Genomic DNA, 27868 nt, shown 5'->3' on the forward strand with positions numbered 1-27868 from the left:
AAGTTGGCCCCCACAGTGATGTCAACGCGAGACCTTCTCGCAAGGAAGCGCTTTGTTGTTTTTTGAGGGTTTGTAGGCGACTCTGCTCATTTTGTCTCTTGGCAGAACTGGCTCAAGATTCAGTATAATGGAGAAAAAAAATGGCTATTTATTTTCTTTCCTCCCCTTTCTTCAGGTGGTCATTCAGAAATTGATGACAAACGCTGCCTGCCTGCAAAGCCCAACGCCATCAGCTTTCTCTTCCTCAGCCTGGAGGACCACATACAGATGGCGAACTTTGGGAGAAGTCGGTGCTCGTGGTTTCATCTCAAACCGTTTCCATCAACTTGGTGAATGTGTTGACTGGTGTCTTGCCGTTTTCCAGAAGTGACGTCACGCTGCCTGGGGAAAGGGTCTTCCTGGATTTGGTGGGCTGAAGTGCACCCTTTTTCCTCTCCCTCGCGGTCTGCAACTTGACAAGTAACCTGCAAGTGAAGTAAATGGTCATGTCAACAAAACCTTGCTGACGCATAATCCATTTTTGACCGCTTGGTCAGCTGAAGGACAATGTCCAGAAGGGCCTGAAGCCAACTTTGGAGCAGCCTGCCAACAAAAGTTGCACGGGTGCATACACGTGTGCACGCTGCAACTTGGCTTTTTTTTTTTTTTTTTTTCTCCCTTCCTTCAAGGTCCGATGACTGCCCAAGAAGTCTCCAGGTCCTCTTCCTCCCCGGTGGGTATTCATCTTGTCTAAAATTTGCTGTACCAGAAATGCGCTGTAAGCCAGTGTCCTTTTTCTTAGGTCCCCTTCACCAGGCGGCGACTGTTGTCCAACACTTGGCTTGATGCAATCGGCTGGAAGAGGTTCCACAATGGGCAGTAAGTTTTGAATGCTTGACAGTTTTCTTAGTCCTTCTTTGATGCCATATTGTTTGTTGCACAGGAACTGAACGTGCGAGCACTTGGTCAGAGTCCCCGACAACTTGTGGCATCATCTTCTGTGCTGGTGAGTTTGATCACATTTCAAATTGAATTTCCTGCACAAGGTGACTCGAGACTCACCAATCTCATTTTTGTCTTGCGTGTTGGTCCAGCTCTGCTGTCACAGGCTGACTTCGCCAGGCAACGCAAGTAAGAAAAGTAGAAGGCTGCAAAGTCATTCAACTTCGACATTTTCGGTGAGTAGTTTTTTTAAACTTATTTTTATTTGTAATTTTAGCATTTTTTAAAACATTATTTTTGTAATTTTAAAGCTAACTTTTACTTTTTTACTTTAACTTTTTTTTACTTTAAGTAAAAAAAAGTTAAAGTTTTTTTTACTTTAACTTTTTTTTACTTTAACTTTTTTTTACTTTAACTTTAACTTTTTTTTACTTTAACTTTAACTTTTTTTTACTTTAACTTTAACTTTTTTTTACTTTAACTTTAACTTTTTTTTACTTTAACTTTAACTTTTTTTTACTTTAACTTTTTTTTACTTTAACTTTAACTTTTTTTTACTTTAACTTTAACTTTTTTTTACTTTAACTTTAACTTTTTTTTACTTTAACTTTAAGTTAAACTTTTTTTTACTTTAACTTTGTCTTTTAACATGTAAAATAAAATGAAAACAAACACCTCTCGACTTCCTTCATTTAAAAAAGTGGGTAGGATTGGGGGTGTGGCTATGCAAATACGTGGCAATCCGATTGGCTGCTGTGAGTGGGCGGGGCTATGCTAATGAGTATAAATTAGCATAATGGGAGTGGTTATGCGAAGCCGGTGGGTGGGTGGAGTTATGCAAATGTTGTAATACAGCACTGATTGGTTGAAGTGGGCGCTTGTGGGCGGGGCTATGCAAATAAAATTTCGTGCCCCATTGTGATTGGTTGCCTGGTAATTTGGGGCGGGTCTATGCAAATCGGTGAGCTGGGCGGAGTTTATGCAAATAAAATTTACATGCCACCAAGTGATTGGCTGGAATGGGTTAATGTAGGCGGGGTCATGCAAATTCTATCTGCATAGTACACTCCCGATTGGCTGGTATCATTGTGGGCGGGGCCACGCAAATAAACCTCGAAAATTTGGTCGAAACGGGCGTGGTTATGCAAATTAATTTGCATACCTTCTTTTGATTTGATGCGCGGGGCGATTGTGGGCGTGGTTATGCAAATAAATTTACATATCAGGATCTGATTGGGTATGCTAATCAGGTAGGGGCGGGGCATGCAAATTGATCTGCATATTAAAAATTGGGACTGGTGGGCGTGACATATGCAAATAAAATTTGCATGCCATAACCTGATTGGTTCATCTGGATTTATGTGGGCGGGGTTATGCGGGGAAAAAATTGCATGCCGCATTGTGATTGGTTTGTTTTGTCCAGAAAGGACAGCTCGCCCTTTTTGGCCTTGAGCATCAATCCAAGAAGTCTGCTCGGACTAGAGGCTAAACGTCTTCCAGGACAAAACCCCAACAGCTCTGGTTGCCATCCATAACAAGGCCACTTTAAACTCAGCGAGACACATAACACAGACTCTGATTCCAGTCAAATAATATATTGACAAGCATTTTTAAAAACAATCCCACATCATTTTAGCAATAAAATGTGACTCAAGTTCTACACCAACATTGGCTGACAGGCGGTACATTTCGGCCAGCAGCAGAGGACGCCATGGTGTCTACTTGACAAGCATGGACTGCACAACACTGACACATGTGGAAGCTGCCCACATCACTACTCACTGCTTCTGAACATGTGCTTCGATGTGGGGGTTTTTTCCATCAGTTATTTTTGCCAATTTATTAAACAGAAATATAAATATTTAATTGTAAATAATCTGGGCCACAACAATGTCCTTTTAAAAATAGTACATGTTCAGAAGCATTTAACTTTGTTCTCGCTTGTGAGCACTGTGTTGCAGATCAAGTACAGGTCAAAAAGCGCACTTGGGTCATTCCATGGCAAATCACAAGCGGGTTCAGTCAAATGGATTTTGATTTGAATGAAACTCGATGTACTTGTTGACAGTGATGGCACAACACTAAATCTCAAATTAGAGGTCAAGCGGAGAAAGAGTTTAGGAGCTACGGCATCCTGAATTTTTATTAGCTCCGAAAAGGGGGTGTGGCCGCCTTCCTTCTCGAGTTCACGCATCAACCCATCCCATCTTTCCAAAACGGGTATTTATTTGGGAAGGGAATTTAACAAGAAATCGATGTCTGCAATCATTTGGAAGATGGATGCATATTTAAACAACTTTTGACCTAGAACTTCACCTGTAGATGGACCTTGGGGATTATCGTGACCTATTTTTTTTTTCATGGAATGTAATTTCTCACACGTTCTCTCGAAAAAAGGTTCCAGTTGTGTCAATTTTGTTGTTTAGCAGCAATAAGGGCTCATAGTATCCATATTGTCAGATTGGCAATTAATATTTAATGACCTCATTGAATATGCAAATTGAAAGGATTTATTTTGGGCTGTGTACTTTGACTCCTTATTGCTGCTCTGCAAAATAAATTACATCTCTGAAACTTAGTTTTAGTGTTTTGCCATCACCTTCAACAAGTACGGCAAGTTTCATTCAAATTAAAATCCACTTGGTTCATTTTTTTATGAATTACGGCGTGACCTGACATGGAATGACCCATTAAAAAATGGCTTCAAACAACATGGCGTCCTCTGTGTTGAAAAAAAAAGTGCACACACCTGCCAAAACAAGGTTTGCATCATTGTAGTGCAGATGCATCCATGTCCTGAACTGAGTCTGCCCAAAACCTCCTCCGTCCTGTCAGGCAAAAAAAAAAAAAAAGCAGTTTTCACGTGAGGGACGCGCTTAAACATAAGACAATGGACAGTGAAAACATGGAAAAGTTTAGCATACGTTACCTTTGCACGTGGACGCAGGTGTTGACAACTTCCCTTCACTGTGGTCGTCTACTGCGCATGTAAACAAGACAAAAAATGCCTTAATTAGCACTAACGTAGCTAACCTAACTTAGTTCAGGTGCTCGAAACACACGTAACATTAGCAAACAAAAAAAAACGCCAAGCCAAACAATGGCTCGTTTCCGGCCAGCGTTTAACTTCCTGGACGCAGTGAAACAAAACTAAATGATCAACGTTGTGGTGAACGAACTGCAGGGACAAATTATCGTTAACATAACACACGACGAACGGAATACCTGGAGTGTCAAAATGTCACATTTTAAATGGAGTGCCGAAAATGTTCGCGCATGCGTAAACGCTCTCTCCTATCAACGCGAGAACTTGGGTGTGCCTAATATTTTGGTCATTTTGGACACTTCTTTCTGTACGTTTTTTTTCATAGAAAACAACGCAGCGTTATAATTACATTGAAATTCTGTAATAAGATGTTTTTGCACCTTATTCGGCCGGTCAGGAGGGTGTTTTTTTTTTTGCCATTTGATGACGTAACGGCCGGAAGTTCATTCCGGTTGTGGCGACGTGGAAGATTTTGCTATCATCCCATCGACATCGAACGTCTGCCGCTCGTCAGCCAGTTTCGACACGATGATCAAGAAGTTTGACAAGAAAGACGAAGAGTCCGGTGAGTGTTGCTGAACGTTGTTCTTTGGCCTCCTAATGGCGACCGCGATCGTTGACTTTTATAGCTCGCAAGTTGGCGTGCTAACAAATAACTAGCATGGAAGCTGAAACGAACAATCGGAGTGAATTAATGCTGCAAGGTGAATTAGAATGACACTTTGATGTATTTATTTTGCGCATGTGATAAATAAATGCGAGCATTAGCCCGCTACTCTGTTAGCGTTAGCTGCGTCTTGTCAGTGACGTCCATATGCGTGTCCTTTTTTTCTTTCAGGAAGTGGCTCAAACCCCTTCCAGCATCTGGAGAAGAGTGCCGTTTTACAAGAGGTGCGTTTCCAAATGTCTTTTTTTTTTCGTAATCAAACAGATTGTCAACATAGTCATATTATTCTCATTTTTCCCACAGGCTCGCATCTTCAACGAGACACCCATCAACCCACGAAGATGCCTGCACATTCTGACCAAGATTATTTACCTTCTCAACCAGGTAGCATAGAATAACTTTTTGTTTGTTTGTTTTAATATGCGACCCTCCGCCTCACATTGCTGGACTTTTATTTGTTTTAGGGTGAACATTTTGGGACCACAGAAGCCACCGAGGCATTCTTTGCCATGACCAGGCTCTTCCAGTCCAATGACGTAAGCTCAAATAGTCAATTTCAAAGTGTTAACTTTAAGTCAAAATGTCAATTTTGTCTTCTTAGCAAACACTGAGGAGGATGTGCTACTTGACCATCAAGGAGATGGCCAACATCTCTGAGGACGTCATTATTGTCACCAGCAGGTTCAAAAAAATTTTACGACGACATGACGTGTTGGGTTTGTTTTTCCTAAATAACGGCGGTGTCACTGTTCCCGTGCAGCCTGACCAAAGACATGACTGGCAAGGACGACGTGTACAGGGGACCGGCGATCAGAGCCCTCTGCAGGATCACAGACGTAAGTTGTCATGCTTCTAAGAATTCAAGAAAAAAAAAATAGAATGCTGACTGCCCCCGCGCGTTCCACAGACCACCATGCTGCAGGCCATCGAGAGATACATGAAGCAGGCCATCGTCGACAAAGTCCCGAGCGTGTCCAGCTCGGCCTTGGTGTCCTCACTGGTGAGATGCACGTGGGCATCATGAGTTTCCTTTTTAGCCGTCATTAGTTAGTTTTTCCAAAATTGCTTTGTTTTCGTGAACTCAAATAACCTTGGTTTCAGCACATGGTGAAGATGAGCTACGACGTGGTCAAACGTTGGGTGAACGAAGCCCAGGAGGCAGCCTCGAGCGATAACATTATGGTTCAGGTGGGGGCGCACGCTACATTCGCTACTAACTAGGCATCAAAGGTTGTGCGCTTACCTGAACGTTGTGCACCGCTGCTCCACACCCCCCAAGTGTCAACTTGTCGTGTTGCAGTACCACGCTCTGGGCCTCCTGTACCACCTGAGGAAGAACGACCGGCTGGCCGTCACCAAGATGCTCAACAAGTTCACAAAGTCGGGTCTCAAGTCGCCGTTCGCCTACTGCATGCTCATCCGCATCGCCAGCAAGCTTCTGGACGAGACGGAAGGAGGGTAAAGCGGACATTTTTTTTAAAACGGTCACGTTGGGGCTTCCAAATCCTGAGATATTTTTTTACAGTCACGACAGCCCCTTGTTTGATTTCATCGAGAGCTGCCTGCGCAACAAGAACGAGATGGTCGTGTACGAGGCCGCCTCGGCCATCGTGCACATGCCCAATTGCACGGCCAGGGAGCTGGCCCCCGCTGTATCCGGTAGGTTAGCGCAAACAGGGGGGAAGAAAAAAAAATGGCTGACGTGAGTGACTTTTAAAAAAAAAAATTCTCCCTGAAGTGCTGCAGCTCTTCTGCAGTTCCCCCAAAGCCGCGCTGAGATATGCGGCAGTCAGGACCCTCAACAAGGTACTTGCCTCCCCTCCGCATCTCCTGTACGCTCTCAACTCCCGAGTGACGTTTGGCGCGGCGCTCTCGTCCAACCAATCAGGTGGCGATGAAGCACCCCTCGGCCGTGACGGCTTGCAACCTGGATCTGGAGAACCTGATCACCGACTCCAACCGCAGCATCGCCACCTTGGCCATCACCACGCTGCTGAAGACGGGCAGCGAGAGCAGCGTGGACCGACTCATGAAACAGATCTCGTCTTTCGTCTCGGAGATCTCCGACGAGTTCAAGGTGAGGCGGATGCACGTGATCCATCCGTTTGGAGTGATCGATCGATTGATTTTTGCGGTTGCAGGTGGTGGTGGTGCAGGCAATCAGCGCCCTGTGTCAAAAGTATCCAAGGAAGCACAGCGTCATGATGAACTTCCTGTCCAACATGCTGAGAGACGACGTAAGCGGGCAACAAACTACCGCCGAAAAATCAGCAGGTCAACATTTAAAAAGCGCTCACCCGCGTCGTCTTTTTTTGGCGCGTTCAAGGGCGGCTTCGAGTACAAGCGAGCCATCGTGGACTGCATCATCAGCATCATCGAGGAGAACCCCGAGAGCAAAGAAACGGGCCTGGCGCACCTGTGCGAGTTCATCGAGGACTGCGAGCACACGGTGCTGGCGACCAAGATCCTCCACCTGCTGGGCAAAGAGGGCCCGCGCACCCCGCAGCCGTCCAAGTACATCCGCTTCATCTTCAATCGGGTGGTGCTGGAGAGCGAGGCCGTGCGAGCCGGTCAGTCGCGTTTTTTCAGCGTCTGTGTAAAACGAGCACAATTTTTTTAGTTTTGAAACTTTTTTTTTCCTTCCCCTCCCCCTACCTGATATCAGCTGCGGTTAGCGCCTTGGCCAAATTCGGAGCTCAGAACGATGACCTGCTGCCAAGTGTTCTGGTTCTCATGCAGAGGTACTTTTTTTTTTTTTTTAATTATTACCGCAATCTAAAGCTGGCCTTTTCTCCAGGTGCATGATGGACAGTGACGACGAAGTGCGCGACAGGGCCACGTTCTACATGAACGTGCTGCAGCAGAAGCAGAAGGCACTTAACGCCGCCTACATCTTCAACGGTGAGAGGAGTTCGCATGCTAACGATTTAGCATCTGCGGTTAGGGTTGAGCAATTCAATCCATTCATTCATTCATTCATCTTCCGAGCCGCTTGATCCTCACTAGGGTCGCGCTAGGGGGGTGCTGGAGCCTATCCCAGCTGTCTCCGGGGCAGTAGGCGGGGGACACCCTGAACCGGTTGCCAGCCAATCGCAGGGCACACAGAGACGAACAACCATCCACGCTCACACTCACACCTAGGGACAATTTAGAGTGTTCAATCAGCCTGCCACGCATGCTTTCGGAATGTGGGAGGAAGCCGCACTACCCGGAGAAAAGCCACGCAGGCCCGGGGAGAACATGCAAACTCCACACAGGGAGGCCGGAGCTGGAATTGAACCCGGTGCAGGGGCTTTAGGTAGGGGTGGCTGCTTTAGAGTGCCTCATTGTTGCAAGTTTGCATGTTTTTGGAATGTGGGAGGAAACCGGAGCACCCGGAGAAAACCCACGCCGGCCCGGGGAGAACATGCAAACTCCACACAGGGAGGCCGGAGCTGGAATCGAACCCGGTACCTCTGCACTGTGAAGCCCACGTGCTAACCACTGGACTACCGGGCTGCCAATCAAAAGCTAAACGACATTTTTCAATACTTGGGAGATGGTGGCTCTTTAAAGCAACATGACTTTAAATATTCCACAATTAAACAGATGAATTAACATGTGACATTTTACTTTTTTCTAGCACATCAGATTATTTTATTTTTTGGGGGGGATTTTACCGTTTTTACAGTTTGACTTACAGCTATGACATTTCAGGAAAAAAAATACACCTGTTGCTGTAGCTAATCGCTTCATTCATAAATATTACACATTAGATTTGCTTGTTTTTATATAAAAAAAAAAAAATTGCACAGCCCTACCTTAAACGTCCTCTTCAACACTCGTCTCTTGTTCAGGCTTGTCGGTGTCCATCCCCGGTCTGGAGAAGTCGCTGCACCAGTACACGCTGGATCCCTCGGAGAAGCCGTTCGACATGAAGACGGTTCCTCTCGCCACCACGCCCATCACAGAACAGAAAACGGGTCAGCTCTTGGGACATTCAGATTTTTCCGGGTTGAATTACCACTTTTACATGTTTTTTTTTTCTCCGCGTTCAGAAATCGCTCCGGTGGCGAGCAGCAAGCTCCCAGAGAAGTTGGCCCCGTCCCGCCAGGATATCTATCAAGGTGAGATCTCCTCTCCCGGGACGAAGTCTTCATTGACTCGATTGGAACTTCTCCCTCTGTTCTCAGAACAACTGGCGGCCATCCCCGAGTTCCAGGGTCTCGGCCCGCTCTTCAAGTCGTCCGAGCCGGTGCAGCTGACGGAAGCCGAGACGGAGTACGTGGTGCGCTGCATCAAACACACCTTCTCCAGGCACATGGTCTTCCAGTTCGACTGCACCAACACGCTCAACGACCAACTTCTGCAGAAGGTTCCGGACGATTACAGTTCATTATCGCGACGCGGTTCAAATCGAGCGTTAAACTCATACTCGTCATCTCAGGTCCTCGTGCAAATGGAGCCGTCGGAATCCTACGAGGTGCTTCACTACCTTCCCGCCGCCAGCCTCCCGTACAGCCAGCCGGGCTCCTGCTACACGCTCGTGCGTCTGCCCGATGACGACCCGACAGCCGGTGAGTCGAGCGCCGCCTTTTCTGATTTGTCCGCTCAACCCGCGACGAACGATTCAAACGACGCCGTTCGCGTCTGCAGTGTCGTGTACGTTCAGCTGCACGATGAAGTACCTGGTCCGAGACTGCGACCCCAACACGGGAGAGCCCGACGACGACGGTTACGACGACGAGTACGTGGTAAGTGGGCGGAGCGCCGTCGGCGAATTCTTTTTTTGGTTCTTGCTTCGGTTTCATTCGTGTTGATCTTCCCGCAGTTGGAGGACCTGGAAGTGACCGTGGCGGACCACATCCAGAAGGTGCTGAAGCCGAACTTCGGGGCAGCCTGGGAAGAAGTGGGAGACGAGTTTGAGAAGGAGGAGACGTTTGCGCTGGCGTCCGTTCGCACTTTAGACGGTAGGCTCGTGGAAATGCTCGTCGCGGTCGTGATTCAGACAACGTCTTTCATCCAATGTGGCGGCGGCGTTCCGACAGAGGCGGTGAAGAACATCGTCAGCTTCCTGGGCATGCAGCCGTGCGAGCGCTCGGACAAAGTGCCAGAAAACAAAAACTCGCACATCCTCTTCCTCGCTGGTTGGTTTCATGGGGAGAAAAAAAAAAACCCCGCACAATTTTTGTGCACTTTTTAAAGACTCACTCCGATTTTTTTTCTTTGATTTCGCAGGTGTTTTCCGGGGAGGTCACGACACGCTGGTCCGCGCTCGCCTCGCGCTGGCCGACGGCGTCACCATGCAGGTGACGGTCCGCAGCGACGACGAAACGGTTGTCGACGTCATCCTGGCATCTGTGGGCTGAAGCCCCCGACCCTTTATCGCGTCTAACTTTTTGTCTTATCGCTAACGTCCGCTACTTAACATGAATCTGGAAGAGAAATAAACAGTGATTACAACTGACCTTTTTTTTTTTTTTTTGTAGAAAACTATTTATTTGCTCATTAAGCTCTCGGCTCACTCTGCGTGTCAGTCAAGTTCAGAACGAGTGAATAAAGTTAAAATAAGCCTTGAGGAAGCCCGCGGGATCTTCCAGCTGCGGGTAGTGACCGATGTGCTCGTCCAACACGCTGACGGTCGACCTCTGCACCAGCTGCCTGTGGGAACATTAACGGCATTCACGTCACCTACTTCCCAACGACGGCGGGAAAGACGAAGGACGCTCACTGGTAAAGGCGGATGAAATGGGGGTGGGGGTTGACCGGGTCGAGCGGGCCGTAGATCAGGTGCACTGGAAGACAAGGACATCATAAAGGGGAGCCGACGTGAAGGACGCTTGAGTGTGCGTGATGTGACTTACGTGGCACAAAGGTGGACGTGAGCGCGCCGACCCACCGCTCTCTGTGCTTTAACCTCTGGTTGATGTACTGTAGAACACTGACACACAGACAAAAAACTTTCAAGGGTTCTGTAAATATGTTCAAATGGTGCGTTACAAAATATAAAACAGTGGTGCTGGAACCTACAGGTTTTTAGAGATATAGCCACATTATACTGCCGCCTGGTGGACAATGTATGAAATGTATTTTTTTATTATATGATTTCCTTTTTTTTTTTTTTTAATACAACATAATTATACCTGAGATTTTTTTCTTACACACCTGTCCAACACAAGGTTGCCATCATTGTAGCGGAGACCGGTCCACATGTCCCAGAACTCTGCATCGGTCGGCTGCGTGTACGGCCCGAAAACCTCCCCAATCCTGCAAATGAAGAAAACCAGTTAGCAATGTTTTTGTGTGTGACTGGTTTAAAAAAAACAACAAAAATACAGTGTTGACCCCTTCTGGAAGATCATGTAGTTGGTGAGCCGCATGAGGACGGGAGCCAGGAACGTGGAGTCCTTAAGTAGCTTTAGGAAGACAAAATGGATCTCGGTGAGACGTCACAACCGACGCGACGTCAATGAACGCTTGTTAAAAAGCGGGCGGTGGGTGAGACTGACCATCTGCAGCAAACGAGGGTGGTGGGCTTCGGGAAACAAACCTGTGGAGAGCATGAAGTCAGTCAGGGCGACTCCGAAAATGGGACAACGTACTGCAAAAACACTCACCTCCATTTGAGAGACACAGGCTGTTGATGTTCAGGTGACCCGTGCGGTTTTGGTCACTCCTGTCCAGACAAGAAAGCATAATCGTTTGTTGTTTCATTGGAAAACTGTTGGCCAATTGCCGGACCGCACAGACGCGGCGGCATTGTCTAATTTCTTTAAGACAACTGCAGAAAAATCATTTTGAAGTCTACCTGTGGAGCAGCTCCAGCGCCACCGTGTCACCGTAGTCATGTGACAGCAAGTTGATGCGCTGGTTGGCCAGGCCCAGGTGCGCCACCAGCGCCTCCACCACACTAGCCTGCTCGAAGATGGAGTACCTGTGTGGTCGCTGAGCGCCACGGCAACAGGAAACCAATCGATTGATTACATTCAGTTTTGGTAGATTCACACACACACACACACACACACACACACAAGGCGCTCACGGGCTTGTCGCTGAAGCCAAAGCCCAAGAAGTCCAGTGCTATGACGCGGTTGAAGCGTTGGGTGAGCGGCTCCCAAATCTACTGAAGAATGGGGAGAGAGTAGACACATGGATGTCTTACAATAAATTTAAAATAAATATTCAAATAATAATTTGCTTATGGAATATGCTTATGTTGCTGTGTCGCTCTGACCTTGTGCCAGTCGTAGCTGGAGGTGGGAAAGCCGTGGAGGAGAAGAACGACGTCGGAGCTTCCCAAGGCACCATGAGAGTCTGTTTAAACAAGACGCGTTACACCAGCTGTACACAACCTGTAGTTCATGACTGTAAATTCAGCGCAAAAGCACTCAAAAAAGAATTACTGCAACAGTGTGGTTCAGTTGTTTTATATTGTAGTTGTATATACACACACATTACATTTTGTTTAGTTTTACACATTTCTAGAAGAACATTCAATCCTTAGTTTTTATGTGCAGTACTTTACGACTGATGGTGGCCATATGTTGTTGGGGTAGCAATTGGTGTAAAAACGTTTGGAAAATAGGATTTCATCTCAAGAAATCACTCATTACTTAACACCACTTTAGAAAATGTCACTTGATTTAAAAATGGCGCATTGTACCTCAGTTACATAAATACACTGGCGTAAGTGTACCTAGATGGTTATATCTCATGTATTCCCCAAAGGAACATTCTAAATTAAAGAAAAGGTTCGTTTTCAAAGCCATTTGGAGGAGCTGGCCGTGCCAAGGTGTGTATGTTGAGCACCTCTGTAAAAAATCTCGCTGCCCCTGAAGTTGAAGCCTCTGCCGGCGTTGTGCCACTTGAGCAAAGGAGCCGACAGCTGAGGCGGCGGGATGTGCAGGTAGACGGCCAGCAGCGGGATGCACATCAAGCCGACGTGGAGCCACCACTCTTTCATCGTGGACCGCTCAGTTCATGTCAAAAAACCGACAACGCTGCCACACACGCCAGTCAATTTTCTGACATTTTGTCTCGATTACTTTTGTATGGACACTAAATGCTACGTTAGCATTAGCTAGCACTAGTGAAATATCGTAAAACCCTTTCAGCCCCACACTTAATAAAATACCCCACACATAATAAAATACAGAATTATGACATGATTTTCTACCTTATGTAAATGACAGCACATAAAGAATTTGAAAGGTTTTAATTACTCACTCAAATAACATTCACTTGAAGACCTTCGGACTGTGATTAGCCCCCATAGCGACAAAGATAGGAGTTACCACTCAATTTCTCCCTCTTATATATTTCTCAAGGTCACAATTTTTCTTACAAAGACAAAATTCTTGGAGCTAAATTCGTAAAAAAATATATCTGATATTTCCAACACTCATAATAATGTCTTCTAGTCCGATTTTCCTCAACAACTGTTACGAATTGTTAATACAGAGAGAGTGCGTCTTCTTTTATTACACGATCTGCGTTGTCCAAAGAAGACGAGAAAGAAACGATATGGGCTTTACTGCCGTCTTGTGGCCAAATGAGGTAAATACATATACATGCACTGTATTAATCTGGTTGATTTTATTGACATAAACGTTAAAAATGTTTTTTATACACTATAATAATGTGTAAGGTTTACAAGAGCGCCACTTTTTGTTTCTCTGAACTATAGCCTCTCATAATTTCTTTTCTAGTTGCTTCAACCGCATTTTGATGTTCTCCTTTTTTCTAACACCAAGGACTAACATACCAATTTCATTATGGACGACAATAACACAAATATTATATTCATTTCGTGATGAAAATGAGTTAAAAAAAAGTTGAGATAAATTAGCCAAATTGTGTAAGACTCAATTGTGAGTGACCTTTGATTGCTAATCTTAACTGCAATGAAACAAATAAGTGCGATCAAAGATTAGACACTTTAGTGATTACATGTAATTGCAACACACCCAGCATCTCCAGAGAGGAAGTTTTAAAAAGAAAAAAGAACGATTCAAAAAAGGAACAGGGCTGCTACGCGTAGGCTAAATACATTATTTATTTTTAAAAACCAGACACATTACTCGACAAGTTTCAAATGTAAATCCAATCACGATATCCATTTAAAATGCTCAAGATAAACAGACATGAAGTACTTTTATTTCCAAATGTTAAATGATAAAAAAAATGATAATCCATAAAACAGATGGAAAAAAAAACATTCATTCCTGTGTTTTACAGGAAGAAGCGACAGAACAAACTCCTGGTATGGATTCCGCTTTTTGTGTGTTTTCAAGGTCTTCCAAGCTGCTATTTTGTCATATCTGTAAAACCAAACAAGGACAACAGGCCAACTCCCTCTCAATGTTTATTCCACGCGCCTCTGGGTGAAGAAAGCCTGGGGGGGTTGCAGGAAGAACATGCAGCCTACAAACCAAAAATAAAAAATACAAAAACAAATAAAAAGAGGCCTGTTCCCTCTCTCACTCCCTCAAACCTATTTGCACCCTGAGATGAATGTTCCAGACAGCACACATTTTGAGTGGCCTCCCCGCAGTGTCAAATCCTCCGCAAACTGTCTCGTGAGCATGATGAAAGCTCAAGAAATCAGTTTATCGTCATAAAAATACAAAGGTACATTTGTCGTTTCGGTATCAAAATTCTCGCTAGGAAATAAAGTACCCTGTGCAGATGGATACCAGTGTATGCCTTATCTGTATTTAAAAAAAAAAAAAAAACAAGCGTAAATATATAGATTCTTTTTAGTGTTTCCAGTACATCAGGTGTCCAAAAAGGTTCCTCTGTGTGAGGGGAGGAAGAAATCGGAATATTTTAGCAGTTGCAATCTTTGAGGACGGCTAGGAAACACTAAAAGTGTTTAGCACACACATTCCAAGAACTAAAAACGAGTTTGGGGGGCGGCGGAGGCGGGAATAGGATGGGTGGGGGGGGGGGGGGTCTATATTTAGCAAGCATCCACAGGGTTGATCAAGCTTGAACGTTGACTTGAGCCAAGGCACATTCACTGGCTGATTTAGTCTCAATTGAACCCAAGTTGTGTTGTCCTTTTGTGCAAATAAACATCTGAAAGTGTGTCACCTTGTTCAGAATCAGTTTCGGAAGAGGCCACGCTTGCTAAATACGAGCCCCGTGGACTCCCTTTTTTTGTGTGTGTGTGTTGAGCTTTCAGCATGTGGAAATCTTTGAACACAAGATAATGGATGAAAATGAGGACTTTGTTTGGGGTGGGGGGGGGGTGTGCACGTGGAAACTATCGAGTAAATATTTATAGCACGTCACCTGGTGGGGCCGGGCCTCCTCTCTATACAAGACTTAGTGTTTATTGGTTTGGCTAGAAGTTTCTATGCTTATCTACAAATATATAACAAATAAAACTCGCAGGCAAAAAAAAAATACTTAAGTTTCAATAGAAACACCTTTTTTTCCTGAAAATACAGCAGTATCTGAAATAATCTTCTCATTCATTTTTCTTTTTTTTTTTTAATGTCCCCACTTTTCTGCCTCACATCAGGAAGCTCTTTTGCCTACAAACAGAAAAAAAAAGTATCTACAAACTTTGTAAACAGATCTGCTTTTTTTTTCTCCAGAAACATAAATAAGTCAAAATATTAACAGCCAAATGGAGCAGAAATTAGTTGGGGGGGTGGGGGGTTTATGTTCGTGTGTGTGTGTGTGTGTGTGAGCGAGGGCCGAAGAGCGAAATATACAACACCATCGAGATTAAAGAGAAGCGAAAATGTTCTGTTATCTTCAAGCCGTGACGACCTCGTCCTCCTCTTCCTCGTCGACGCAATTCAAATAATATTAAGAATAAGAGTAGAATAAGAAAAAACAGGTCACTTTCAATCAAGAGTTTATAATCGCGCCTTTTGTCCAGCCAGACAAACCAAAGGTGGGGTCAGCAGGGAGGTTGGGGGTGGGAGGGGGGGGCAGAGTCCTGGTGCGGTTTAAGAAGTGAAGAAGAAGCTCAAAGAATCCGCACGAGCCGATACATTCCTCCCAATGTTCGTCCAGCACAGCCCAGTGCAGCCCAAACCCCGCACCCCCCATGTAGAAAAGTGGTAAGGTGCCTTTCAGGGAGGTGGGCGTGCTTTGCGATCAAAGGGAGGTTTCCAAGCTGTGTAGGGGGCTGCCCGGCATGGCGGTCTCGCCCACTTTGGTGGCCTCCGGGAGGAGGTGGTTGCTGCTCTCCACAGCGTTATTGTTCTGGTTTGGGGAGGCGGGGCTGAAGGCGGGGCCGGCGGACGGCGGGGCCGCGCTGGCTGGCGAGGGCGGGGCGGGCGAGGCGTTGCGGGAGCTGGCAGAGTTGCGCTTGGTGGGCGCGTCGTCCTCAGCGTCCGTGTCGTCTATGAGGGGGATGTGCGGCTCCGAGTCCTCTATCCGAAACTCCGGGTGGGTCATAAAGTTGTGGATGGAGGTCCGCGACTCGGGCTTCTCCAGGCCCTCATAGAGGGAGATGGAGCTGCGGAATGCATTCACCACGCGGATCTGCAAGCACGGGGGTGAGAAAGCGCAGCGTTAAAACCACGGGCCCGGCCGGATGGTGTTCGGGGGGGGGGGTGGAGGCGCACACGTCAAATCGGGAGAGTTATTATTTAGTGACCTCATCACAACAACGCCGTCAGTCAAACACGTGCAAGTCGTTCTGACACGTCGTGTACGGGCCTCCGGCAACGGTGGAATTTAACATCGTTCGGCGTCTTGAATCGCAGCCTCGGCTCAAAATGGAGGCCTCGGACGTTTTTTTGGACAGTGAGTCGGTGCACACGGGTGAGCGAGCGGCAAACCCCAAATCCAAAGTGCGTCGGGTGCGTGCGAGTACGTCACCAAATGCTCTGGAATAGGCTCGCTTCTGATTATGTCATCAAAATGCAAAAAAAAAAAAATTTTTTTTAAGGCCTAAAAGGTGTTGGACATGCTTCGAGGAGAGGAGGGAGAAGAAAGAAAGAAAAGCAAAAAGACAGCAAGAAGGGGAAAGAAGACAGAAGAGAGGACAGAGAATAGAAGATGGAAAAGAGAGGAAGACCAAAGACAGAGAGAGGACGGACGAAAAGACAGCAGAGCCAGCGGGTTGTGACTTGGGACAGATGGTCAGTTGTATGCATTTGTTTTGTTTTTTTTTGTGCCGTCCGAACAAACAAAATGAAAAAAAAAAAAAAAAAAAAGCTGCTGCAGCCAAGCACGTCCACAAGCAGGTTGGCCATTTGACAAAAAAAAAAAAAAAAATTAGAACTGGCACACGAGAGCCGAGGCCCCGTCCATGCAGAGCGTGTGCTACCTTTGTGCTCGAAAGGCAGTAAACCTTTGAGTATAGCCCATGACACATTTCACAGAATCCAAAGAAGAACACGCGGCCGGTCGGCGGGATGCGGACTGACACACACACATGGAGGACCGCCTTGGCACCTTTTTTGGAAGGACCTGGAATGGAAAGTTATTGACCAAAGCTCTTCCACCTATGAGACGGGAGGGGGGTGGGGGGGAGCGCTGACGGTTGACAATCATCCCCTCCGTCAAAAGTCTTCTCGCGCCGTTCCCGACCAGTCGGGAGGATCTGCGGGAGAGGAGAGCCGCGAGGGCGCCAATCGGGGGTCATCCCCCCCCCCGCCACCGGCGGTTCTTTAAGCGCGTGTCCATGGGCGTATACTCAAAACATTTACCCAGCGAGGGACTGACTGAGTCGGACGCGAGCCGCCCAATCTGGAAGACGCCGCTAAGAAAATGCACACAGTTACATACACATTTCCCTCGTTATTAATCACGGCCCCCCCCCCCCAAAAAAAATAACCACATTCCAAGCAGAAGCCGAACAGAAGACAACGTGATGACACAGATAGAAAAAAAACAGCTCCACGGCAGAAGCCACCTGGTCACATGGTACATAGATAGGAACAGCATCACGTGGCATCCAAGCTTGATGAGAGATGTGGGCGCCATTTTTTTTTTTTTAAGGAAGACGGTCAAACGAGAGAGGAGGAAAGAGAGAAGGAGCGGCGAAGAGGAGGTTAGAGGAGAACACGTCTCATGCACGAGAGGAGAACACACACTCACACCCCACAGCGGCAGCAGCCGAGTTGGTGGCGTTGTTGTTGTTGGTGGTGGTGGTGGTGGTAGTAGAAGGAGAAGTAGTAGTGGAGGAGGAGGAGGAGGTAAAGGCTACATGTGTAGGGCTAGAAACATTGGTTACATCGTGCTGCTGCTGGCTGGAGTTGGAGGCCTGCCGCCTCAGAGCCCCCTGAAAGGAAGTTCCGCTCTGGAACGCACTCACTACATCCATCTGCAAAGAACCACACAGCGTGACGGCAGAAAGCCCACAGAGAGAGAGACAGAGAGAGAAAGGTGAAATAAGAGCAATAACCATCAAGAGGGCACAGAAGGAACCAAAGTGCAGTCACTTTGGGATTTGACTTGTTAAAAGAGAGGAGAAAAAAAAGAGGGGGGGGGAGTAGTTTGGGTTTTCAAAGGCACTGATCAGCTGATAATTCTTCATAATTCTTTGACCAATCGGCTGGTTCCCTTCCTTAAAAAGCAGTACAGTGAACCTCCAAATATTCACGGATCGGACCCGGATGGAAAAAATCCCCACCTGAGTCTGGATGCGGTTGAGGCCGCGGAACCAGAGGATCTGGCCGCGGCGGAGCTCCCGCTCGGCGTGGTCGATCTCGTCCATGTCGTCCAGCTCCTCCAGCTCCTCGTCGGGGATCTCCTCCTTCTGGGTGCCGTGGCCCGCCGTTTTTAGGAACTTTAAGCGGCTCGTGGGAATCGACGAGATGACCTGGGTGGGGGGTGAAACGGACGCAGGATTAAAACGAAACTGCAACGGTGCTATTTTTTTGACATTACCGCATTAAAAAAAACAAATCAGAATAAACGGCTCCCTGCACTACACCCATCTGACCACAGGAGGGCAGTGTTGAGTTGCAAATCACAGTCTTACCTGCCCCCACAACAGTGAGCCGAAGCCCAGGAAAGTGCACCAGAGCCACTGGTCGATGGAAAGAGCCACGCAGCTGAATGGCTTCCCTCCAAATTGCACGATGATGATCTGGACAGACGAGAAGTATCCCCATGAGAGGCGAAAAAGGCTCTTCATGGCGTGCGCAACGGTGGAAAACGGACGCGGTACCTGGATGACGAAGGTACCGAAGACGATGCTGCAGAAGATGAGGTTGTTGAAGATGCCGTCGAAGACGTTGCGCTCGCCGTGGATCTTGCGGGCGTTGATCTCGTTGAAGAGCTGCATCAGGACGAAGGTGTTGAAGACGATGGTGTAGTGCTCCGAGGGCGGCGCTCGGAGCGGCGCGTTCCTGCCGTTGTCGATGTCGAACATGGTCTCTCCTGCGGCGTCAGACGGAACGTCAGTATCGGCGAGGACGAATCCGGCGGGGCCAACACAAATCTTCCCTTACCGGCAAAGAGCAGTGTGAAGATGATGACCAGCTGGTACACGCCCTGGCCCAGAATGTTCTTCATCATGGTGCGAGAGATGAGAGGCTTGTTGCGGCCGTATGGCTTCCTGAGCAGCAGGGCTTCCGTGGGCGGCTCGGTGGCCAGCGCCAGGGAGGCGAAGGTGTCCATGATCAGGTTGACCCATAACATCTGGACCGCCTTCAGTGGAGAGTCCTGGAAAAAAAAATATACAGTGCTGTTTTTTTAGAAAGTCTCCTCATTGGACATGTCGTCGTGTCAAGGTGTCGGATGTTAGCGGCGGCGCGGTCTAGCAAATGACTGCGGGGGCTTGACTTTTGGTCTTTCTCAGTTCATTTGAGACATGATTTTTGGGGAAAGAGGTTACAGTTGAACAATGATTTAATTTATGACATTACACCAAGTTATTTAAAAAAAAAAAAAAAAAAGAACTAACGCCAAGACTAAAATTATGTGTGGTAATTTTAGTCTTAGCATTAGCATTAGCAAATTTAGTCATAGCAATTTTAGTCTTAGCATCTTTTTTTTTTTTTAATAACTTAGTGTAATGTCATAAATTAAATCATTGTTCAACTTTATGTTAACTGTTTTGTAAAGCGCTTTGTTACAGCTGCCGCTGTTGTGAAAGCGCTATATAAATCAGAATGTATTGTATTGTATTGTATTGTAACTGTTCAACAAAGAACCAACGCTAAGACTAAAATTATCTGTGGTAATTTTAGTCTTAGCATTGGTTCTTTTTTTTTTTTTTTTTTTAATAACTTAGTGTAATGTCATAAACGCTAAGACTAAAATTATGTGTGGCAAATTTAGTCTTAGCATTAATTCTTTTTTTTTTTTTTACTTAAATGAACCTTATTCCACAAAAAGTAACTTGCTCTAAAAACAAATTCAAACTAAACTAAATCGACACAAACGGCAATGAAAAATCCAAATATATGATAACCACGTCCGTGGGCTTGTATTCAAAATGGCCACACGGGCTTTCGGCCTCCGATGCAGGTCATTAAAAAAAAAAAAAAAGAGGCACAGAGTGCGACGCGGTAACATTTAGTTTCCCCGCAAACAGTTAAAGTTCAAACATTCAAAATCGACGCGGTCGAGACAGATCGGCCGACCTGAGTGATGCAGGCGCCCGTGAAGGCGACGATGACGGCCACCACGTTGACGGTCAGTTGAAATTGCAGGAACTTGGAAATGCTGTCGTAAACGTTGCGTCCCCACATCACGGCCTTGACGATGCTGGAGAAGTTGTCGTCGGTCAGGATGATGTCGGACGCTTCCTTGGCCACGTCGGTGCCGGCGATGCCCTGCGAGGAGGAAAGCGGCCATTTTGTGATGCCATGTTAGCCATCACTGATACTTTTACGAGGCGTGCGTTTGCCTCACCATGGCAAAGCCGACGTCGGCTTTCTTCAAGGCGGGACCGTCGTTGGTGCCGTCCCCGGTGACGGCCACGACTTGCCTCTGCTCCACCACGGTGCTGTCGATAATACCTAAAGCGGTAAAAGACGTGAGCGGAAAAAACAAAAGCAACGACTCTCCACGTGAACGTCCGACAAAGTCAACCGACCTTTGACTAAAGTGTGCTTGTCAGTTGGGGAAGAACGAGCCAGCACTCGCAGTTTGGGCCAGATCTTATCAATGCGCTCTTGTTCGATCTGGAAATACAACAAGAATCCAACATGAATCACCTCCCAAATATATTTCTGGAAGCGTCGGAGTGATGTGGAGCTTCGTGGAGCCGTTTGCGCCGCCCACCTCTCCCTTTTCGTTGCGTATCCGCCGGTTGAACTCTTTGCCCTCCAAGCAGAGGAAGTCGTCCCCGGGCTGCAGGATGCCGCACTTGCTGGCGATGGCGCGCGCCGTGTTGATGTTGTCGCCCGTCACCATCCGCACCGTGATGCCGGCGCGCTGGCACTTTCGAATGGCGTCCGGGACCTGAAGGGGGGAGCGGGTGGGAGGGGGGGGGGGGTTCATTTATTTAGGACGCACTTGAAAAAAGCTGCTCCTTCCATCTTATCTTATATTTCTTTCACTTTTGTGACCATTTCTACCTGCCAGAGGAATCACAAGGCTACATAAGTTTTTATTTTACCTGAATATTTTTGTTTTGTTTTAGTTTCGTCTAAAAGAGATCTGTGCTACACGTGACCAAATCCAACACTTGCGAGGTTCGACTCCATTTCACCAATCAGAAAGATGCGAGCAGTCACATGACCGCACACAAAGTCGCTGCGGCCCCACACAAGGAAGCAACGCTTTCATAATGACTCACTTTTTTCTTTTGTTTTTTTTTTTACCTCACGCATAACAAAAATAAAAGCTGCTTCATACCCTGTTTCCTCTGCGGGCCTAAAAATATCCACATTTCAACCTACAATGACTCCTACAAAGCGCACAGATTTGGTTTTTCAATGCAATCTCTGCCCGGTGAGCCTATTGTGCCGTTTCACGAGTGTAAACAAAAAAAAATCTAATTTAAGACTAATTTAATTTGATTTACTGTTCTCGATAACAGAAGATATTGTTGGGCAACATCTGAAGTTGCGCATTGTCATGATGATTATTTTACTTTTTTTTTTTTTTTTTCTGCGCACTTAACTATTGACTCATCCCTGGCCCATCGGCCTCCGATTTACCTCGGGCCTCACGGGGTCTTCGATGCCCACCACGCAGATGCAAGTGAGCCCGGTGAGTATGTCGTTCTCGTTGTCCCAGTCGGGCTCGCCGTCCTTCACGGCGAAATCTCGGTACGCCAGGCAGATGGTCCTCAGGCCTTCGGAGGCCATGGGCTCGATCACTTTCTTCACCACGTCGTCGCGGTCTCGCGGGCGGAACACCTTGGGCTCGCCCGACGCCGTCAGGATTTTGTAGCACCTGGGAGCGGGGTGGGGGGAAAAAGGCGAGGATGAGACGGCCGAAAGTGGTTGGAAAACGCCTCGGAAAAGTGAAAACGGAAGAGTGAGATGGAGGGGTGTGGGGGAACAAAAGCGTTTGAATGCGGAGCCGCACGGGCGTGACGTCACGCTAAGCCCCTCGGTGGGTTAAAACGAAGCACGCTTGGTTAAGAGGCTTACGGAATTGTTACCAGCTCATTTTCTCAGCGCCTGTTTCTAAGTCGTAAAGTAAAAGGGGGGGGAGGGGGGGGGTGCACTTGCACCTCTGAGCTGTTCCAAGACATTTTGTATTTCGCTCACGGGCGTCCGGACCCGTGAAATAAAACCCGTCAAACGGCTCCTTCTTACTTTTTGAGGAGGATTTCCGAGGCGCCCTTGCTGAACATCCGGTAGCTGCCGTCGGCCATCTTGAGCACGGTGCTCATGGACTTGCGCGCCGAGTTGAAGGTGTACACCTTGTGCAACTTCTCCTCGGGGATCTCGTTACGGATGGTCTGGTAGTCGCGCTTGAGGTCGTTGGAAAATCCCAGCAAGGCACATTCGGTCTTGTTGCCCACTTGCCGGGGCAGGCCGCCTTCTTTCTCCGGGGGCTGGGAAGGAGGCGGCGTTGGGGACAGTGAGCGGGCAAATTCATGTGGTAGCGGCGTATTCATAAAATACAAAAACAAGCAACACTTTTCCCCCCCCCCTCCCCCCCTCCGTACCATGATCTTGGTCGTGTAGGCGCAGTTGACGGCTATCCCCAGAATCAGGAAATCTAAAATGGAGGCCGGGATGTTCTCCGGCTCCGGCACCTTCTTGTAATGTTTCTCCGCCACGAAGGCCTGCACCACCGTCATGCGGTTCATGGTGAGCGTCCCCGTCTTGTCCGAGCAGATGGCCGTGGCGTTGCCCATCGTCTCGCAGGCGTCCAGGTGACGCACCAGGTTGTTGTCTTTCATCATTTTCTGTCAACGAGGAGGGGGGGGGAGGGTCAACACCCGCCGGATGACAACGGGATCATCGCTTTGGGGATTCAAGGTATCACTCAGCAGGTCTTAACATCCCCGGCCCGCGGCTTTTAATAGGCTGAACGCATAAGCCGGCGGGCAAAAGGGCCGCGCGGCCGACAAGGTTAAGAGACTTTTACCTTGACGGAATATGCCAGGGAGATGGTGACGGCGAGCGGGAGGCCTTCGGGGACGGCCACCACCAGCACGGTGACGCCGATGATGAAGAATTTGACAACGAACTGGATGTAGATGGGCGTGCAGGCCTTGACCCAGGGGAGGTTTTGGATCCAAAAGGTGTCGACCACAAACAGCACCACCAGGATGATGACGGTGATGGCCGACATCACCAATCCTGACAGGGAGCGGAGGACATGTTTTAGTTCGGGATTCTTTTCAGTCTGGATCAATCGATCATCAAACAATCAAAAAGACCAATAAAATGTTTTCGGCGAGTACGAGTTCACTTGAAGCCTCTCACCCGCTTTGCCGATCTGCACGGCGAGTTTGGTCAGCTTGCCCTGGAGGACAGATTTCTCTTTCTTTGGCAGGTTGGTTTTCTTCTTCTCCTCCGCATCGGCTCCCTCGTCGCTGTTCAGAGGCTGCATTTCCATGGCGGCGCCGTCCTGCGCTTTGGCTGCGAACAAGAATCCGTTTCATGTTGCGAAAATAACACCCCCCCCCCCGCAAATGATTGTATTTGTAAGACTAAACGCGTCTCCCATATTCAAAGCGACGAGAGATCCGACGAGGATCCCCGAGACACGCTGGCAGATAAAATACGAGGGGCTCGTCTCCGCGGAGCCGTGATGAAATCATTAGCCGTCGCGCGGGGGGGGGGGGGGGGGGGGGGGGGGGGCTGCGAGGATACAGCTGCTAAAGCCCTCCGGGACAAATTGTCACATCTTTCTTCCTTCAAACTTCGGATCCCCCTAATTAAACGCCTCATGCAGCAGCGCGTCCGTGACAAGGCGATTGTATTTGTGCGGAGATGGGGGCGTGGGGGGGGGGGGGGGCGCTAGCGCTGTGCTATGGCAGCTGTGGTTGGTTCAGTCGAAAGGATTACAGCTCATTCCAGACAGACATGGGGGGAAATCTGTGCAGCAGACCCCGGCGCCGCTCTTCGCCGTCCCAGTAGGACGACCGAGCCGCGGGGCTTCGCCGGTTACCGTGACCTCGTTATCGGGCTTCAAATTGGGACGCGTGTACTACCCGCAATAGTTCCTTCCACAGGGAGTCACAAGGTAGGGGGGGGGGGGGGCGCAAAGAGGCCAGGTCGGACGGGAGTGGGGGGATGGGAGGGGGTAAAGCAGATGTTCCGGCCGCGGAATTGTTGCGTGGATTTAATCTCTTCATCACTAATCGCTGTAACTGGATTCACTAGCACCTGGTTGCCCAAAGCGCAATGTGTGCCAGGCGAGGAAAGAGGGGGTGACTGGGGGTGGGGGGGGACAATGAGGATGCCAGCACAGCTTTGCGCTGCGTCAAACGGGGTCGTGGCAAAACCTCTCGCAAGAAAAAAAAAAAAGCGCGGCAGTCAATTACACGCTGCCGTTAACTAGGAGGCAGGACGGCGGGTAATAAATGCGGGCGCTACGTTTGCGAGGCGATTATACACTTTAATGGGACCGCCTACGCTCTAGCCGCTATCGCCGTTCGCGTCGGCGTTAACAGGCCGCGGCGTGCGGTCGGCGCGTCGCGCGCGCGATTTCCCCGACTCGTTCCGCCGCATTCCACGTCAAATTTTCGGAAATGAAGAACACAACAACGCGAGCCTCAACTTCCGAAGCGGACATTAGCAGGCAGATGTCAACAAATGTGGTCTGTTTTGGCGCGTTGTTTACGAAAGCCGATTTCGGAGAGAGAAATATTGGCTTCTTTGGGAATGTGTAATGCTAATGCTAATGCTAATACATTCGGAATCAGCTTACGATGCTTTCAAGGTCAACTCGCGAAAAGCGGGCGGCCTCTGCCAGTGTTGCGGCAAATATCAACTCACCTTTCTTCCGATTTTCAACGGAGCCGTCCTGCTTCTTGTCTGCAAAACAGAACGCCGGAGAGATATCGGAGCTGAATCGGGATAATATAACCGGCGGCGCCGCAAACAGAAAAAAAAAAAAATTAAGTTCGACAAGGACACGCACTTTTCCTCTGTTTCTTCTTCTCCTCTTTTTCCTTCTTCTTCTCATCTTCGTCGTCGTCATCCTCGTCCTCGGCGGCACCGAGCAGCGTGAAAATAATTCCAGTTTGAGAGTTGACGCCCACCGCCGTGACCACCATTTTCCCCGAGCCTTCCATCACGTGGGTGCCTGTCGGAGCGAGAGGAGGCAAGAGGGAAGCAAAGACGCCACTTGAGTTTCTCAGTCTTGAGTTTTTTTTTACGCGTTCGTCTAAAAAAGCCGCAAAGCGCCGTTCGCGGCGACACGCTAGCATCGCAAATTCAACACGGGCGGCTCGGAGTTACCCGACAACAGCATCAAATCTTTCTCTTGCGTCTTCTTGACGTGATCCGACTCCCCCGTGAGCGAGCTCTCGTCGATCTTCAAGTCGTTCCCTTGGATGAGGAGGCCGTCGGCGGGCAAAAGGTCCCCTGCGAAGCGCGCACAGTTCCAAGTTAGCGTCGGAAAAAGTCAAGCGAGTCGAGTCGAGGGACGCTCGGGTTGAAAACCGTGGATTACGTCGGCGTCTGTTAAATAAATTGAAGTTAATGTTTGACCGGCGACCGGCGAGCTTTGTGGATTTAATCGCGACGGATCAAGTTTGATGTCGGTGTTGTATTTCTTATCTTTAAGTTCCAAACTTTGAACTCTGTGCCCGAGCCGGTTTGGTGGGTCGCCAAAAAAAAAAAAAAAAAAGATTTCCAAGCGATGTAGTCGAGGCTTTCTCAAGCTTTAACCAAACAAGTCCCCCGAGCCCTGAAAAATAAAACAAATCTCACCATATTTTATTTGCGCAACGTCACCGACGACGATCTCCGCCACGGGGATCTGGATGACCTGCCCGCCGCGGACCACGGTGAACTTCTGCTCCTGCTCGATGCGGCTCTGGAGTCCGCGGAACTGCTTCTCTTTGCTCCAGTCGTTGAACGCCGTCACCAGCACCACGCAGATGACCGACAGCAAGATGGCGGCGCCCTCGATCCAGCCCGCCTCCGCCTCGTGCTCGTCCTCCGCGCCGCCGGCGGCCTTCCCGCAGTCTGGGTAGATTTTTTTTTTTTTTTTAAAGTCAACGAGTCTTATATTGTCTTTTACGATAAGGACCAAAAAAAAAAAAGTTTGATGATCATGAAGCTACCTTCTCTTTTGGCATCTTGAGGTCTATAAAACGAAAGGCCAAGTGAAATGATGGCTGCCACTTCCAAGATAATCAGCGTGACATCCTGCAGCGCCTCCCACACTAATTGCAAGAACGTTTTGGGCTTTTTGGGCGGTATCAAATTTTGCCCAAACACCGTTTTCCGCTTCTCGATGTCTGCCGGCTGCCCACTTAGACCTGGAGAGAGAGGAGGGGGGGTCAACGTTGGTGAGGTGACAAGAGCAACACACCAGAGAACGGACGTCAAACACAACAAACGTTTGACCGCAAGCTTCCACGCATGTCCGCCGCAGTTTTTCGGCGCCATCGATTCAGACGGCATCCGGGCCGGGTGTGTTTTGCGGGGGTTGGAGAGGATGGAGCTGTGCGTGTGTGAAGAAGTGAGGAGTAGGAGGAGGATGAGCGAATTTGCGAGGAGTGGATGACTGCGTAAAACCACTTCTGACGGGATGGAGCGAGGTCCGCGGGGGACGGAGAGGACCCGACTGGGAAACGTGGGGTCCTTGTTTGAACTATTTATAAAACTCATGACAAGTTACTGAACGCAGTAAGAGACGGCTCCATTTTTTTAAAACAAAGCGCCTACAGAGTTCAAACTAGCGGGGCCCGTGAAGAAAAATGTTTCAAGGTTGACGACATGTTTTAAGACGGCATCCCCACATGAAAACACAACCGGATCCGGTTCCTCAAGGTCCGTTACCTGGTGGGGAGCCGGAAGGGTGAGTCACCGGCGCCGGCAGCGCAGTCGACGAGCCGCGCGGGATTTAATTGCCCGTCGCGGCTCCCCTTCGCCACCTCATACCGTCTGCTTTGATTCTCAAAGCCACTAATGAAAAGACGATGACAGCTACAGGCCCGGTTCAATCTTACGCCGCATTTTCCCCCGGCCGCAATAAATGTTCAGCGACAGAGCAGTCGGCACCTCATCCTCGTTGACGGAAAGTGAAAATAGGCAGGCCCCCGCAGCACCCGGTGACCGCGAGGCCGCGTTGAGCGGCTAATCATTAACCGCTTCATTTGTAGCGCTTGTCCCCGGCTGGCCTCGCTGCTACTGTCATCCCGACCGGGATTTAAAAAATATTTTTTTTTTTTACTGCCTCGGGATTGAAAATGGGGTCAACGGGAGAGCAACTACAGCGAGCGACGACACCCACAAATGACAAACCGCCTGCAAAAAAAAAAAGGCAATTTGAATGAAGTAGTCCCTTGATAAGTGGACAAAATATGCTAATATGCTAATGGTAAAAAAAAAAAACAAAGTTTGGACAAGGAATCCCTCCCTGACCGTCGTTTGTTTGTGTCGCCTCACCCTATCGCCGGGCAGGCTTTTGTCATGCAGCGAAACACACTGACCCACAAGAGTCCAAATGTGCTGACCAATCGCGGCTTTTGCGGCAAAGGCTCCGCCGTGGCAAAGAGCAAACATCTGACACAATGAGGGCGATTTGTGAACAGCATTCCAATGGCGGAGGCCTTCTTCGTGCTTGCGCAGCCCGCAGGGGGCGGGGGGGGGGGGCAGGGTGCTACGAGCCAAACATTTGACTTCACAGATGGCGAAATCTAACTGCAAAAAAAAAAAACGGGGGGGGGGGGGGGGGGGTGGAAG

General features: G+C 48.4%; 3 protein-coding genes and 1 long non-coding RNA gene across 7 annotated transcripts in view; 1 reads left to right on the forward strand and 3 right to left on the reverse strand.

Moving 5' to 3' along the window:
- Positions 1–658: 658 nt before the first annotated feature.
- Positions 659–6027, reverse strand: LOC127593894 (uncharacterized). Of its 2 annotated transcripts, XR_007960536.1 has the most exons (4): positions 5878–6027; positions 3851–3901; positions 3671–3749; positions 659–834 (listed from the first exon to the last, which is right to left on the reverse strand). It is a non-coding gene; the product is annotated as an uncharacterized LOC127593894 (long non-coding RNA). The 2 variants fall into 2 exon arrangements; XR_007960535.1 differs by lacking the exon at positions 5878–6027 and having other exon boundaries at positions 3851–4130.
- copg2 (COPI coat complex subunit gamma 2) lies at positions 4346–10080 on the forward strand. The gene is made up of 24 exons (XM_052055619.1): positions 4346–4532; positions 4806–4858; positions 4938–5018; positions 5099–5170; positions 5236–5315; positions 5395–5470; positions 5542–5634; positions 5736–5822; positions 5935–6092; positions 6160–6293; positions 6373–6440; positions 6523–6711; positions 6776–6871; positions 6961–7204; positions 7300–7375; positions 7432–7535; positions 8471–8596; positions 8672–8740; positions 8807–8988; positions 9061–9190; positions 9270–9367; positions 9445–9583; positions 9662–9760; positions 9852–10080. The coding sequence occupies exons 1-24, from the start codon at positions 4496–4498 to the stop codon at positions 9980–9982; spliced, it is 2622 nt and encodes an 873-aa protein (XP_051911579.1). The 5' UTR covers positions 4346–4495; the 3' UTR covers positions 9983–10080.
- On the reverse strand, positions 10075–12830 carry mest (mesoderm specific transcript). The gene is made up of 11 exons (XM_052055630.1): positions 12423–12830; positions 11848–11927; positions 11656–11733; positions 11422–11558; positions 11231–11289; positions 11123–11163; positions 10959–11029; positions 10779–10880; positions 10478–10554; positions 10345–10408; positions 10075–10274 (listed from the first exon to the last, which is right to left on the reverse strand). Exons 1-11 carry the CDS (start codon positions 12574–12576, stop codon positions 10157–10159), a joined length of 981 nt encoding a protein of 326 aa, XP_051911590.1. The 5' UTR covers positions 12577–12830; the 3' UTR covers positions 10075–10156.
- Positions 12831–13650: 820 nt separating this feature from the next.
- The window catches only part of atp2b1a (ATPase plasma membrane Ca2+ transporting 1a), a 29004-nt gene continuing 14786 nt past the window's right edge, over positions 13651–27868 (reverse strand). Inside the window, exons 6-25 of one of the 3 annotated variants that reach the window (XM_052055616.1) lie at positions 26242–26439; positions 25886–26143; positions 25412–25537; positions 25092–25256; positions 24947–24985; positions 23429–23584; positions 23088–23302; positions 22663–22905; positions 22307–22548; positions 21701–21938; positions 20820–20999; positions 20632–20719; positions 20448–20554; positions 20177–20368; positions 19040–19253; positions 18757–18968; positions 18568–18675; positions 18217–18405; positions 17818–17907; positions 13651–16118 (exon numbers count right to left, since the gene is read on the reverse strand). In XM_052055616.1, the coding sequence (XP_051911576.1) occupies positions 15729–16118; positions 17818–17907; positions 18217–18405; positions 18568–18675; positions 18757–18968; positions 19040–19253; positions 20177–20368; positions 20448–20554; positions 20632–20719; positions 20820–20999; positions 21701–21938; positions 22307–22548; positions 22663–22905; positions 23088–23302; positions 23429–23584; positions 24947–24985; positions 25092–25256; positions 25412–25537; positions 25886–26143; positions 26242–26439 (3650 nt within the window). In that variant the 3' untranslated portion in view covers positions 13651–15728. Of the gene's footprint in view, positions 16119–17681; positions 17908–18216; positions 18406–18567; positions 18676–18756; positions 18969–19039; positions 19254–20176; positions 20369–20447; positions 20555–20631; positions 20720–20819; positions 21000–21700; positions 21939–22306; positions 22549–22662; positions 22906–23087; positions 23303–23428; positions 23585–24946; positions 24986–25091; positions 25257–25411; positions 25538–25885; positions 26144–26241; positions 26440–27868 lie in introns of all 3 variants that reach the window. The other 2 variants (XM_052055618.1, XM_052055617.1) reach the window with 2 other exon arrangements.

Source organism: Hippocampus zosterae, chromosome 21 (assembly GCF_025434085.1).
Source record: "Hippocampus zosterae strain Florida chromosome 21, ASM2543408v3, whole genome shotgun sequence".
Lineage (NCBI taxonomy): Eukaryota > Metazoa > Chordata > Actinopteri > Syngnathiformes > Syngnathidae > Hippocampus > Hippocampus zosterae.

Excerpts from the sequence above, each read along its gene's own strand:
- copg2 (XM_052055619.1), top strand. The coding sequence starts at position 4,496 with ATGATCAAGAAGTTTGACAAGAAAGACGAAGAGTCCG. Across the intron at positions 6,441-6,522 it reads CAGTCAGGACCCTCAACAAG|GTGGCGATGAAGCACCCCTC; the intron begins GTACTTGCCTCC and ends CCAACCAATCAG. Across the intron at positions 8,741-8,806 it reads CCGCCAGGATATCTATCAAG|AACAACTGGCGGCCATCCCC; the intron begins GTGAGATCTCCT and ends CTCTGTTCTCAG.
- mest (XM_052055630.1), bottom strand. The coding sequence starts at position 12,576 with ATGAAAGAGTGGTGGCTCCACGTCGGCTTGATGTGCATCCCGCTGCTG. Across the intron at positions 11,290-11,421 it reads GCGCTGGAGCTGCTCCACAG|GAGTGACCAAAACCGCACGG; the intron begins GTAGACTTCAAA and ends TTGTCTGGACAG. Across the intron at positions 11,030-11,122 it reads ACCCTCGTTTGCTGCAGATG|CTACTTAAGGACTCCACGTT; the intron begins GTCAGTCTCACC and ends GTCTTCCTAAAG.